Consider the following 16286-nt stretch of genomic DNA (forward strand, 5'->3'; position numbering starts at 1 on the left):
CTGGTTCAAGCGATTCTTCTGCCTCAGCCTCCTGAATAGCTGGAACTACAGGCTCCCGCCACCATACCTGGCTAATTTTTTGTATATTTAGTAGAGATGGGGTTTCACCATGTTGGCCAGGCTGGTCTCAAATTCCTGACCTCAGGTGATCTACCTGCCTCGGCCTCCCAAAGTGCTGGGATTACAGGCATGAGCCACTGTGCCGTGCCAATTTTAGAAACTTCTTGGTCATCCTCACACAAAATTCAGATATTGATTCCTTAAATTAAATTTTAGTGTGCATATTTAAAAGCATGTTTCAATGATAATATTAAGTAGTTAGTTGCCTTATTTTATCTTGGAAAAAGCAGAATGAGTGACGAAGTGCCATCTGTTTTATTTTTCCAGGTTTTTTCGTAGACCATACCTTTATTTGAAAACTAAAATCAAAGTATCCTTTGATGTCATAGGACACTTTGAAATTATAGATAATCATAGTTATATAGTCATAAGTTGAGGAAGAGTGAGAGAGTATTAGAAAAAAATCATCAAACCATATTATTTCATGGAGATGGTTAGTTGTAGTCAGTATTTATAATTGATGGCTTTTTCCATTACTCTGGAGTCTAATTTCAAATCTTTCATAAGTGTACAGATGTTTTATCTGATGTTGCACATTATTTTCTTTCTGTATTTCTATAGTAGTTCAGACTTCTTAAAAGTCAATTTTAAAAAAATATGTTCAGCTTTTCGTCCAGCTTTTTGTCATACTCTTATTCCACTAAAAATGTTGGTACTTTGGTTTTGACAATGAAAAATAGAAAACAAATAGCCTTTTATGCTGAAACATTAAAGAAAATTTATTTTGTCATTTATTTCTTTATTTTTCATATTAAAAAATTTTTCCTCCTGTTAATTAGTTTTAACTCTGATGATCATCAGGGGATAATTCTTAGGACTTTCATTACTCAATGTAATTGTAATAGTTGGTGGTTCGCCTACTTCTTAATTTGCGTGTGTGTGTAACAAAAAAATCTACTAGTGCAATGAACAAACTGGTTTTTACATCATTGAATAAACATACATTAAATGCCTTCTGTACCCTAGGCGTTATATTAGAAACTGATCTAAATCTTTCACTGTTTGAACCTTAGAAAAGAAGCAGGCTTTCTGAGCTTTGTTTTGTTTTGTTTTGTTTTGATTTTTTTGAGGCATATTCTCACTCTGTTGCCCAGGCTTGAGTGCAGTGGCACCATCTTGGCTCACTGCAACCTCCGCCTCCAGGGTTCAAGTGATTCTCCTGCCTCAGCCTCCTGAGTAGCTGGGATTACAGGCACATGCCGGCTAATTTTTGTATTTTTAGTAGAGACGGGGTTTCATCATGTTGGCCTGGCTGGTCTCAAACTCCTGACCTCAAGTAATCCACCTGCCTTGGCATCCCAAAGTGCTGGGATTATAGGTGTGAGCCACTGCACCCGGCCCTGAGTTTAGAAAAATAGGATTTCTAAATAGAATTAAAGAACAATGCACTTCCAAAAAATTTATTTTGATAAGTTGAATTTCTTTAGAACATATACTTTACAATTTATATCACATAAAATGTTATTCATTACTGTTTATTAGTGAGCTAAAGCTGTTTCATATAAATTAAATTTGTTATTGTTTTGAAGTAAAAACACAAGACTCTAGAAAGAGACTTTAATTTTATAGTTTAAGATAGTTGTTTAAAAGACATAAGGACATATAAATATTACAGACCAGCGGTCCCCAAACTTTTTGGTACCAGGGACCAGTTTGGTGAAAGACATTTTTCCACATACTGGGTGGGAGGGTGGTTTTGGGATGAAAGTGTTCCACCTCAGGCCATCAGGCATTAGATTCTCATAAAGAGCGTGCAACCTAGATCCTTCGCATGCACAGTTCACAATAGGGTCCACCCTTCTTTGAGAATCTAATGCCGCAGCTGATCTGACAGGACGCAGAGCTCAGGCAGTAATGCTCACTTGCCTGCCCCTCACCTCCTGCTGTGGGCCGGGTTCCTAACAGGCCACAAACCAGTACCGATCTGTGCCCAGGGGTTGGAGACCCCTCTTATAGACTAATAACCAACTGAAATAGAATAGCATAGCTATGAGTCAAAAGTTTGTGTCTTTTGCATCAAATAATAGAAATGTCTGCAAAGGTGAAGACTACCATGCAAATGTGAAATGAGGAAGAGGGATTATTTTGACATTGCAGTCATTCCATAAAAGAACTATAGCCAAGTCTCGTTGGGTTCTAGAAAACTACTAAAGATGGCGACCATGTTATCATGGGGGCTGCATTGTTTCTTATTGTACTTGTGCCATTATTTTGTTCTTGCAGTGTTCTTTGTGTTTTTGTTTGTTTAAATTTTCTATTCTTAAAAAAAACACAATCTGATGAACTCTCCCCAATCTATGATTCGTTCCTCTTGGATCATGTATTCCCACCACTCCTCTAACCTTTGGATTGTTGGAGGGGGAGGAAGAACTTGATATGTCTTATTTTGAGTTGCTCCTGACAGATAGCAGTATGGCGTGGTAAGTGAGAATATGTAGCTATATAGGGTAAGAAAAGGTATTAATAGATTCAGAGAAATGAAACTCCCAGTACAAGCCATACCACAGATCAATATACATTAGCTTTTTACTCTCTTTCATGCTGCTCATGTTAGACCAGTAATTATTTAGAACATGAAAACAAAGTAAAATAACCAGTTAATTAACTCATTGTTTTAGCTTTTGTATCTGTTAGCTACTGCCAGAATAATGTTGCATAATAAAGAGCCACAAAAATCTCAAAGGCCTACAAAACTTCACGTTTATCCTCACACATTGCTGGATAACTGCAATTGGGCTTCTCTAGGCTAGACTCAACTAGGAAGCTTGGCTTCAGTCTAAAAACCTTTCAGCTGAGATTCCTCCACTCGTATCTGTAGTCTTTCTGGTAGTAGTGGGCTAGCAGAAACATATTGTTCTAGTGACCATGGCAGGGGTAAAAAAGAAGAAGTGTATTTTAAGCCACTTCTTGTGCTGTTTTTATAAATAGCCCATTGTCCAATCCAAATATTATGAAAGAGCCCAAAAAAGGCAAGGAGAGAAATCTCACCTTTAGTGGGAGAGACTGCAAAGTTGTTTATGGGGAGGGGTATTGGGACCAATAATTTAGTCTACCATAGCTTGTACCTTTAATAGAAATCAAACCACTTCTTTATTTTTCAGTAGTTTGAATAGAAGCCTTCTTTATTTCATAGTATCCAGTATACATTAGGCAAAAAAAGAGAAGAAAAAATTTAGTGGCATTTTTTGTTTGTTTGTTTTATACTAAAATTTCCCGTTGATATGTGTCTACCACATTCAGATTAACATCTATTGAAAAATATACTACAGGATGCTTTTGCAGGGTTTGTTTTGAAGAATAGTATAAAAATTTCCATAAGTTTCTTATGCAACCACACATATTTTAACTTGATCTTTTATTCTGCATTTACTTTTGAACATCCTTAAGAATTTGTTAAAATGCAGAAATTATGCAGTATTGATTTCAGGAAAAATTGAAGTGGTTACACATGGTTGCCTTTGCCTTAAAATAAATCCTTATTTGGTTCTAACTTGAATAATATTGAAAGCACAACAAAACTAGCTTTTTATTATGTCACCACACATTTAGTGAGTTATGGAAAGCATTTTGTTTTAAGAATGGAGTTAACTATGTGTTATCCACGCTTCTAGCCATTCTTGTCACTCATGGCTACTCTCCAAGCCTGCCTGTTATTCATACATATTTCTTCTTAGTAAGAAATGCATCAAAATCCCAGGAACGTGTGTTGCTGACTGTTAGAAGAGTTTTAGTGGTGAGAGATTAATGTAATTGCTTTTGTTTGAGAAATATAATTGGTCACAGTTATATACATGTAGCTTATATGAGAAGTACATTCAGTTTTACAACTCATTATGATTAATTTTACTTTCCTTAAAAAATGAAACTAAAGAGAATCTAAAATGTGTATGCTTCCTTCATTCCTAATATTCCAGAATACTTAGATATTTTTATGTGAAGTAAATGCTCAGATATCTAAATAGATATATTATTTAAATTTAAGGTATAAACTTTTACATGACAAAATGCTTAATAGCCTATAATCTTAAAAACAGAAGTATTCCAATTCCCATGTTGTATGTTACTTCATCAAATATTACCATTATATCATGTTTCTTGTACTAAAGTGTTTCCTGTGAAACAATGTAATAAAATAGCCTTTAGTATGCATGATAATATTTAAATACTCATTTTCTAGTAAAATATAATGCTTATTCATTTTTTTCTTCTAGTTCTAAAGAAAAAAATGCACCAAATGCATACACTTACTTTATGATAATTTCTGAAACTGAAGTAGAGTTTGGGCCTGCAACAGACTTGTGTTTTCTAGTAGTTATGTTTCATTCATGCAGATGGTAGTGGTCCTATCAGTTTTCCTTAATAAGTCCCACATAGCCCTGGCCAGTCTTTCATAGAATGAGATAGTAGGTCTTTCCTCCAAAGTTTGATTTCTCCCATTTTTTTCACATTTCAATTTCAAACTTTCAGTAATACCATCAAGATGAGATAGTAAACTATTATTAGAGTTACCACAAGTTTGAACAAGATTGATTATACATCACAGACAAATAAATACTTAAAACCTTGTTCATAGAGATCAGGCCTTGCATACCTACATAGTCCAAACATTACATTCCTGACATTTAAAACATTTAAATGCAAACCGTTCTTTGTTAGGGCGTTCTCATAACTGAAATATGAGTCACTTGCAAACCATAATAGATTTTGGCTCTGCTACATGATGAAGTGTTCTGGATGTCGTGAAACATTTCACCCAGACTTATGGCAGTAGAATTCCCAGTGGTCACCCAAAATAGGGAAAAAAATGAAGACCAAACTTAAAGGAAATATGCAGACTCTGGCACCATCCTTTCGTGGCAATACAGCTCTTTATTGTTGTTAAGAAATGGAAGTATTTAGAGCCTAAACCCATAAACTGTAGTACAATTAGGCGTTGAATTTTTGTTGTTGTTGTTCCTAATTACTAAATTTAACTCTATACTTGATTCTCATGTTTAAGGTCAGGTCACAGAGTGCTTCTTTACACATCACCCTGATGCAGTCATACTGAGTTGTGCCCCAGCACTGAGCCGCCTCTCACTGCATTGTGGGCAAACTCATGTTCCACACTCAACGCTCATCTCAGGCAGGAAAGGTGGAGTTTTCCTTTTCAGGGCCAAAGGAAGCGACAGCTGAGGCGTGATGGTTGTACTGATACTGGTGTGGGTTTCAATTTGGTTAATTTGCTTTCAATTTCAACTCCTCACTTGAGATTCCATACAGAAAAGTAAATGGTAGGCTTCCAGCATCTTGTTTCACTCTGGTGAATAAAAATTGTTTTGAATGTAAGATTAGACTTTTTCCTTGCTTAATTTCAGTAGTACCTACACAACATAAACTGAGGCATCATTTAGCAAAATGTTATTGAGATGACATTATAATGACCTATTAAGGGCAATACACATTTGAATGAGCTCAGTTATTCTTACAGGTTTACATGTGCCTTTCGTGGTGTTTAGTGTAGCAGCTTTTGAAGCAGAGATGGGCACTGTGTAGGACCTTTTATTCCAGTCTCCTAAGTGGGAGATATTCTGAACAAAACATATTAAAGATATTTTTTCTGAAGTTTTTAAAATTTTAAGTCATGATTCACTTTTCAAAAGAAGACATTTATGTGGCCAACAGACATATGAAAAAAAGCTCAACATCACTGATAATCAGAGAAATGCAAATCAAAACCACATTGAGATACCATCTCATGCCAGTCAGAATGGCGATTATTAAAAAGTCAGGAAACAATAGATGCTGGTGAGGCTGTGAAGAAATAAGATCACTTTGACACTGTTGGGGGTAATGTAAATAACTTCGACCATTGTAGAAGACAATGGCAATTCCTCAAGGATCTAGAACCAGAAGTACCATTTGACCCAGCAATCCCATTACTGGGTATATACCCAAAGGAGTATAAATCATTCTACTATAAAGACACATGCACATGTATGTTTATTGCAGCTCTATTTACAATAGCAAAGAAATGGATCCAACCCAAATGCCCATCAATGATAGACTAGACAAAGAAAATGTGGTACATACACACCATGGAATACTATGCAGCCATAAAAAGGAATGAGATCATGTCCTTTGCAGGGAAATGGATGAAGCTGGAAGCCGTCATCCTCAGCAAACTAACACAGGAACAGAAAACCATATACTGCATGTTCTCACTCATAAGTGGGAGTTGAACAATGAGAACACATGGACACAGAGAAGGGAACAACACACACCAAGTCTTGTTGGGGGCAGTGGGAGGCGAGGGGAGGGAAGTTAGAGGTTGAGTCAATCAGTGCAGCAAACCACCATGGCACATGTATACCTATGCAACAAACCTACACATTCTGCACATGTATCCTGTTTTTCTTTTTTAGAAGAAATGTTTTGTTTTAAAAGAAAAAATAGTCATTATAATGAGTAGTTATTGAATTATCATAAAATATCATTTCATAACATAAAAATTATATATGATAGCATGTTCCCACACAAAAACTAGGAAATCAGTAGGATTGAATTGCTTTAAAATATCATTGTAATAATGGATAACTTTGATTAATACATCTTTATATGCCAGTAGAGTGCCTATGTTATTATTACATTTGCTGAATATGGGACTTTAATAAAAATATAAAAATGACCTGGATTTGCTTAAAAACAGAAATATCTGTAGAGGAGAATTTACATGCTAGACATGGATAAGTTGTCAGAATGAGCAGGACACATTATTGCTCTTGGAATCTCAGAATATAGAAGTCTCTAATTTAAGTAATATAAATGATCTTCAGTATCCTGAAGATATTTGCAATTACCTATTTTGGTAATATATAAACTTAAATCAGAGCTACAAAATACTATTATTGAAATAAATATTTCTGACAAAACTGTTAATTGTATTTAAAAGCAATCTTGATGGCATTATCTTAATATCTTTAGAGATAACACTTGTGAACTCTAAACATTATTTTTAGTGCAAAGTTTGTCATAATTTATGTAGTTTAAGTGACAATATTACATGAGACAATTAATTTTGGAGTGTCAGTTCCACAAATCCAAAAAGTCAATAAAGTAAATAATTATTTTTGCCACTAAAAAAAACAAAAAATTAAGCACTATTTGCCTTGATGCGTCAGGTCTTACCATTTTATAGTTTGTATACTTTGTGTCTACCCTGCCAACTATTTAAATGTAAGCCATTCTGAAAATGGGTATTTATATGTTGCATCTTTTAATAAAAAGAAACAGCTTTTCATATACATTTTAATAGTAATCACTTTCACTGATATTTACAGAGAATTTAACTATAGTTTCTTTAGTTGTAATACATACCTATTGTCTTTCTGCTGAATGTCTAATAGTTTTCCAGTGGCATTGATAAGACAAACTCTCACAGATTATTTTATCTTTATATAAATATAAAAGAACCTAAAAATAGGAAAAAAGTGAATAAAATGGTTTTTAAAGTAGCCCATCAAATATTATTTTCATCAGAAATTATTTTCTTGTTGACATACAATGCGTATTTTATATGAAAGATCATTCTCTCTGTGCAAAGATCAGAGGCATTTTGTCTTAGGCACATCATTCAGCTTGCTCCACTGCCCTGGCTCTCTCCACAACTCCGGAAAAATCAGTGCCCTCCAGTAGGAGGCTTAACGTTGTTTTTCTTAGATAAATCACTTGACATTTCAGTTCCTTAATTTTGACTCTCTGTAAAATAACGGAAATGGACTTGATGATATTTAAGATTCCTACAAAAAGTATTAATATGTTGACTTGCAAATGAATGGATTTCTGAACTTTCAGTGTACTACAAATCCTACAGTCTCCCAAAAGAAAACAAAAGATTGTTTTTCTTCTTTATCTGAGAACCATTTTATGTAGATTGCAGGAAGGTTGTGAATTAAAATATGTTTAGATTTTTTCATCCCGTTCATTAAGAACCATTTGATTTAAGCTGCAGAGAGGATATGCATTTAAGAATATGTTTAGAATTGTGGTTGAGGTGGCAACCACCATGCAATTATCAGTTTATTAACTGGGGAATTAGCTCATAATGGACTTTGCTATTTTAGTCGTTTCCTTTAACTTGAATATAATCTTCTACTTTCTTAATATCAATTTAAATCAGGGAAATAGCATGTTTTATCATTAGATCCACAAATATATAATGATTTGATATTAGCTATTGTTAGGTAATGATTGTTCTTTAGTTATGTAGTTGTATGCTGAAACATTTAAAAAATTAACCCCCATGTATAATAACATTCTTGATGCACAGCAAAATAAAATGATAGACTGCATATTATAAAAAAAGAGAAAAGCATTGTATTATTTTATGCACTATTCCCACAGAAATATTTTTTAGTTTTAAAATATCCATTTGACTCTTCAGCAAGCTGAATACCAGGGATTTTATTCCTTCAGCATAAAGTAATTTGGTAACAATATTTAAAGGCATATTTCTAACTTAAATTTTACTTTTATAAAATTACCAAAAGACAGACCATTTGTGAACTAGTTGGTTATTAGCTCCTTTAATCTCAGTCATGTGTTTGTCTCTAAATAAAATTATTTCATTTACCAGAGTTTCACTGCTCAGGGCTCAGGTGACTCAGTCAAGAAAGTCATTCTCGTGAAGCTACCTAAATGGTAACAACGGTAGTGGCAGTGGGTGATACCTTGCCTCAACCATTAGCTGCAGCTGAGGTATTTATTGTAAGTCAAGCACAGATCTACCAACTACATTTCTTCTAATTGTAGCAGGTGAAACCACACACATTTTTAAAGGACCAAATATCTAAGCACAAAGGTCAACATTTGGTAGGCATGCAGAAAACATGAAAGTGCCTTATCTTAACAGGGTCATGAGTCTTTCATCTTTAAAGGTCAGTTTTTACAAACTTTCAGAATTGATACCTTAAGTTGTTCTGAACTTCAATTACAAAAGCTATTGCCAGATTTTGTTTTGTTTTTATTCAAAATGTAGCCACTCATGAAGAGAAACTTCTGAGTTTGAAATGTGATTTGTGTTTTTGCAAAATGTTTATTTGAATGAAATTTTACCTCCAGTCTAAACAAATGTAAAGATAAATGGAAAACACTAAGAGGGGCAATGCTGATACTGAAAGCTTAACTATGTGGTAGTATTGGGTTTGTCCTTTAATTTTTACAACATATGCTTTTTTAGTTTAGAAATAATATTGTAGACTTAAGATCTCGGAATTTTAAGCTAAACCACTAATAACCACTGTCTTCATTGTTTAAAGTGATCTAAATTGTATAGAAATAAAAGGGTTTTAAGAATTATAAAAATGTAGTTATTGTTTCCTGCTTTTTTCTCTAAACTTCTAATGTTCAATTCTTGTGTTTTATATAACATTTTAAAATAAATCACACCAAACCTTAGTCTAAAGAAGGTATAGTAATGGTTGGTGTCAGATCTGAGAGTGAACCAAGCACATGTTAGGATTTAGGATCATCAAGATAAATAGTAACACCAATGGCAACAAGTAAGCAATTTAAAGACAAACTTCTGGAATCAAGATGTCAACAGTGTATTTTCCCAGGGATGACTGCTTCTGTTTGTAAATATTGCTATTAAAGTACATCACCTATTTTCTACAAGGGATGGTGACATGTCTTATTTTCTTTTATATATTTTGGTGACTAACACATACTTGTTATTTGGCAGATTCTAAAATATTCTATGAATAAATGTTAGATTTAGTGACCATATCACATGTAAATGGGTTCAGAATCTTGCAATTCTTGGTAGATAGAACCATGGCACTAAGGATTTGGGTAAGTGAAGAAATGGCAGGATAACACTTATCTGTGCTAATGAGTTCAGATCTTCTCTCCTAGATAATGAAAACCCCAGGCTACTGAGAGAACTTTGCCAAGCCATGCTGAAAGCTTTTCAGTTATATCTGAGGAACTGTGGAGTAGAGAAAAGGGAATGGGCAATTAAGGAAAAATATCTAGATTTTCAAGAAATGGAATATGAAGTTATTCACTTTTCTTTTTTATTCTTTTTTGAGACAGAGCCTCACTCTGTCGCTGAGGCTGGAGTGCAGTGGCACCATCTCGGCTCACTGCAACCTCTGCCTCCTGGGTTCCAGAGATTCTCCTGTCTCAGCCTCCTGAGTAGCTGGGATTACAGGTGCACGCCACCATGCCCAGCTAATTTTTGTATTTTCAGTAGTGACAGGGTTTTGCCATGTTGGCCAGGCTGGTCTTGAAGGCAGGCTCTTCCTGACCTCAGGTGATTCCCCTGCCTAGGCCTCCCAAAGTGTTGGGCTTACAGGTGTGAGCCACCGCGCCTGGCCGTTATTCACTTTCAGAATGGCAAGATGACACTGATTTTGGGAAAGAGGATAGCCTGATTTATTAAATAAATGACCTATGGAATTCTTACTAAAAATACAAACTTTGCATATATCAGAATATAATGATGATGAAATGGTCTAGGTCTGTATATACAACTGGTCTATATAGATTCATTCAAAAAGGTGTAGTTTTGAACTCAATAATATTTAACTAAATTTACTATCTCTACTAAAGCAAAAAGAAAGACTTTTCCGTGTCTGAAATGACCAAAATCTCACAGAGCATACAGGATCAAAGACTTCTAGAGCACTATGTAGTGATCCCCTAGTTTAGTTTTTTTAAAAAATTTTGACAGAAAGAGATTGATTAATAGTTAGTTCTTATGTAAGTGATCCAGATTCCGGATGTGAATGAAATGCACATTTATGAAAATATATTTGTATAGCTGTAGCATATATTTTAAAAACATGATTCATTATGTTTTTTGAACACACACGCATGAGAGTGTGTAAGTTTTCTTTACTGACTGATTACCTCTGTGACACTAGGTAGTTCCTTACCACTGGACTTTCATTAACTCATCTATCCAATGGGAGATAAAGTTCTTAGGTCAAAAGGCCCTGCTGAGGTTTTTATATGTATATATGTGTGTGTAGGTGTGTATGTATGTACACACACATATAATCTAAAACAATGTCAGGCATGTTTATTAGTTATTTTTTTAAAACTATTAAAATATAGAATTGGCTTGCTAAATTCATGGACCTCCCAGTTACACTGAGACATCTTTTAGGTATACTCAACTTGTTTCTAGTGTGTGACTCTGTTCCCTGATGTGCCTTTGATGGTCATATTTAATTGGTGTCAATCTAGTCCTTCCTTATGCTCAGTTTAATATTCTTCCCTGCACATACACACTTACATGCACACATTTACACACACCCACACATACTTACATAAACACACGTACATTTTTCACAAAGACATTTACAAAATCATACATGCACACGCATGCATGCGAGCACGTGCTTGCACACACACACACACACACACACACACACGCCCCTAGCATGCACAAGGGTGGCTTGTTGCTTTCCCAATAAAGTCATAAGATTACAGATGAAAGACAATTTAGAATTTTTTAAAATTCTATGAATCTAAAAGTTCAGAGTTGAATTATGATGCATTCAGTTACCTTTTGTCTTTTTTTTTGTTTTAAGCACTGTGCATATATATACAAAAAATTTACGTGTATGAAGTGAAGATATTTAGTAATTTCTGAAGAACATTAATTACATATTTGTATGTGTGTGTATATATATATAATATGTATGTGTGTGTGTGTATTTCAAAGCTCCTCCCACATGAAAACTCAGTGTACATTCAGTATGTGCCAGTTGAACCTGTATGTGGGACTAGAATTCTGATTTTTAAAATACCTTTTCTCAAAGCCTTTCTCTGGCTCTAAGAAGCTTCCAGATCTGTCCTAACAGCTTGAAAACCAAGATCTTGATTTTTATAGAATACTTCACTCTGTGCCAGAAACTGTGTTAAGCATTTTCTTTACCTATATAATCAGGATTTAGTCTTCACAAAATACTCTAGGACACATATTATTATACTGATTTTAAAAGGATGGACTGAGGCTAAGAGAAGTTAAGTGCCCGAGTTCATCTAGCTAATAAGTGTCAGACAGGAATTTGAAGTCTGGTCTCTCTAATTCTAAAACCGATGATATTTACAACCCTGCAAGGAAGTTGGAAATGCATCTTCCAGGCTGCAGTTGTAGTTATTGTGGGCATTTCCTTAAAGGAAATGGTGTCGAGAATGGTTGCTGCTAGCCAAAATCAGAAGTGTCAGATTTTTAACTGCTGAGACTTGCCTGTCTTCACCATTCTCTGGACTCATTTGAGCCATTTGTTTTATGATCCATTCTACTAAAAGGTAGAACTAGAGGTATAACAATTATTTAGTACTTAATTTTATATATTGTTTTCTGGGGTTTTCTATTTTTATCAATTGCTCATTTATTTATTTGTCTAGCTCTCGTATATTTCCCATTCATTCCTTTTCAGAGAATGATGACAGTCCTACTTACTGCCTCTCCCCTTCCCACAGCTTTCATTCTTCCTGGGAAAGGAGAAATCAGAATTATTTTGCTCTCCCCACTTCCTTCAGATTCATCCTCATCACTCATCACTGATGGAGTTTTTACAGCATAACTATAAAAGATGACATTTTATCCTATGACAAACATGCCCTGGTTATATCCTAGCTAAATGGATGGGTGGGTTTTTCTCCATGACTTAATTTTGTAATCCAACTGGGAAGATTTCAGTTTTATTAGCAGCTGTCTTTCCCCTTTTCTTACCAGAACTTGAGCTACTAGCACCTAACTCAAAAGAGAAAATACAGAGTTTGAAGTTATTATTTTATACTTCCCAAATCCTTTCTTCTAAACATTTTTTCTTAGGTGAGGAAACAAACAAATAACTCTGGCTAAGATCTTTTAAACAAAGCTGTTAATATTTGCAACCTATATCCACATGACATCTGAAAGAAATGATGGCTTAGCTTTAGTCACAAATAGAGAGTGCTGATACGAGTGGAAATAGAAAGAAAAGATGTATTTTTCTTCCCATTAAAGGTTGAGCATGGACTTTAAAGGGGGAAATTCTGAGTGATTCTTAAAACAACATGTGAACTTCTTTATTTCCCCCAGACATTAGTTGCCAATATGTAAACATTTCAGCAAGAAATTTTACACCACCTCCTCTGTGTGTCAGGCAGCATTTAATGGTTGTATGACAGACAGTGTTGAGCCTTGGCAGTTCCATAGTGAGGTGCAAATCTGGGGATTAAAATGACAGTTAATCAGTGGACCTTTTCTAGTATAAACTCCATGGCCACTATTTAAAATCAGTTACTTATCAACAAGGCAGATGATTTTTATTTCGACTTTATGTTTTCCTATAAAGATTTCACAACTTTTCCCTAGGGGTAGTTTCTGTTGTTTGGATGTTAGATGCAAAGGTTCCAATTCATTTTGGCAGTCTTGATTGGGTGGATTCCTGGTAGTCATTTTAATTGGTATCTTGCAGACACGTGGAGTCATTCACCCATTGTTTCCTTTTTCTTTGTAGGTAGAAATAACACTTCAGGATATCAATGACAATCCACCAGTATTTCCAACGGACATGCTGGATCTCACTGTAGAGGAGAACATTGGAGATGGCTCTAAGATTATGCAGCTGACAGCCATGGATGCTGATGAGGTAGCTCAAGCATGTCTCCAAATTTGTGAAACTTAGTAGTGCAGTGATTTATCAAATTTCTAGGATATGTTGACTACTTTTATTACCCAATAATTAAGGTTAAGCATGTGTGCTCCTTTCCAAAGAACATTAATTCTTGAAATGTAACATAAAAATGTTAAAAAAAGAGATTACTATCAAGAGGTAATTTTCCTCTGATCAGCAATCCACAACTCATTTGCTGCTTGCACTTTAGGTTACTTAGCCAAATTATTTTTTTCTTTAATAATAAAAATATCTAAAGACGTATCTCTATTTTATGCCATTATTATTCCCCTTTGCTATCTTATAGCAGCTAAGGATTGATTTTTATTTTATTTGTAATTGTTAAAAGAAAATAATTTAAAACTACAGAATTTGAAGGTTTAGATTACTATTTTCTATATATATTAAGTTCAGCTATGTAATTATTATGTTTCAAATGGCATGGAAACAAATAATTTGTGATTTATATTTTTTCTAATGAAAAAAACTCCATAGCTTATTTTCTCCTTACTGGGTAAGGAGTTTAAGTAATGTTCTGGAGTTTAAGAAAGAGGAATAACTTTCCAGACACCAGTATCTCCTTATCTCTTTCCCCTTAAGCCAAGCCGAACACAGAACAGAGAATTTAATTTTCTTCCTCTCATCTAAACTCAGAAATATTAGAAACTTGATTCCTGGCATATGAATAAGTGCTTTATAAATGTATTTCTGTAACCTTAAGAATGTAAATAAATAAATAATAAAATAATTTTAACTGCCGGTACAGAAATGTAATGACTTAGTCATTTATAAATTTTGCTAAAATCTAACTATTACAAATGAACAAAATAAAGCGTAGACATTTAGGTAATTGCAATTTGCTATTAGAAAAGATATGATGTTTTATGTTTAGTACATTCTACTCAATTTTACAATGTGAAGTTCACACATTTCAAATTTAGCTAGCTTTAAAAGAGTTATCTGACTTAATATTTCTATTGTTGATAGATATGTGATATCATTAGCCATAATTCAGTAAATATTTCATTTTCTTAAAGTTTATCATTGATAATATACATTTTGACTTATCAATTCATAAAATTTCATTAACTCCCATTTGAAAGTAGCAGCAATAACAAAAAAAAAACTAATGTAATTGGCATAGGACACTTGACATCAAATAATTGAAATTGTAATGACTATTTCGTTGGTTATACTCTCTCTAAGAATAGAGCAAATAAAACTCATTTATTGGAAGTGATTTATTCTAATCACTTTAAAAGAATGAAGTAATAATCATGTTAATTATAATAGATATTCTAATGGGATGGCTATTTACTCCATGGAATATTGTAATTAGAGTGGGATTATTTAATAGGAATTACAGGAATCACAGGTAGAATTGTATTTGGCAATTTAGTTGTTTTAATCATCATACTGCTCTCTTAAGAAATGTTTATTTCAGAGATTTCAACACTCAACCCTTTTAATACTATTCTCTTGACACTGTTATAATTTTATTTCCCTCCCAATATTTTCTCTTTAAGAATATTTCATATAAGTATTAGTATAAATGCAATACTGCCAGCATTCTTATTTTTCTCCATCTGACTTCCGTGTGTGTGTTGGTGTATGTGTGCACACACTTGCATTGCCTCCAAGTTCATCTTTTAAGCTATGTTTACATTTATGATGAGACTAGAGGAAGCCTAAGAAAGTCCTTATACATCTAGGTATTTAGACCAACGCTTGTTTTTGTGAATTTTTATTTTATTTCTACTGAGCTTTGTTTTTTTAAGTTTAAAAAAAATGTAAGTAACCATGCAGGTGTTATCACTTAGACATGCTAGTTGAGAAAAATACAGAATGTAAAGTGATGATAGCTAGGATATATAAGAAGTACTTTTGAGATGAGACAGAGTGGGGAATTAGGGCCAGAAAAGTATAAGGCTGTAACGCTGGAATAAACAAGAGAATTGGAGGGAAGGCTGTTAGCAATTCAAGGGTAGAGAGGGATGCTGACAATATGTATGAGGTGTGACTGTGCCTGAAGGCATAAAAATCACCACATTCTTGTAACTAGATTTGTTTGTGTGTGAGTGTAGAAAGGCAAAGAGAATGGAAGGGAGTAACTAGGTGTACCTACAACATTAAAGGAAAGGGGGGCATTTCAGTAAAACTACAACCGTTGTTTTTTAAAGAAAAAGCTCACAAAGTTGTTTATCTTCTTAAATGCATTTTTCTCTTAAACAACTTAATAACGTTTTAATAACTGCTGACTGGCTATAACTCTTGACAGGAGGAACTCACATGTCTTTGGTTTCATGTTAAGTAGAATGGCTGCCTATGGCATTTAGAATTTTGGGCTGTTTTCTTTTTGTTGTTGTTTTTAGTTGCTTATAATAAATATTAATGCTTTTAGATAAACCTTTGTTTTATTTTCTACTTTATTCTCAGCTCCTTACCTCTTAGCCAAATTTTGGGAAAAATATTTTTAAAATTTTCTCTCTTTTCAAATCCTGGCTCTGT

General features: G+C 34.0%; 1 protein-coding gene across 3 annotated transcripts in view; it reads left to right on the forward strand.

Moving 5' to 3' along the window:
- Window positions 1-16286, forward strand: part of FAT4 (FAT atypical cadherin 4) — a 180761-nt gene that overhangs the window by 70127 nt on the left and 94348 nt on the right. For all 3 annotated transcript variants that reach the window (XM_058436731.1, XM_058436732.1, XM_058436733.1), the window contains exon 3: window positions 13623-13754. In XM_058436731.1, the coding sequence (XP_058292714.1) occupies window positions 13623-13754 (132 nt within the window). The remainder of the gene's footprint in view (window positions 1-13622; window positions 13755-16286) is intronic.

Source organism: Hylobates moloch, unplaced genomic scaffold, assembly GCF_009828535.3.
Source record: "Hylobates moloch isolate HMO894 unplaced genomic scaffold, HMol_V3 SCAFFOLD_3, whole genome shotgun sequence".
Classification (NCBI taxonomy): domain Eukaryota; kingdom Metazoa; phylum Chordata; class Mammalia; order Primates; family Hylobatidae; genus Hylobates; species Hylobates moloch.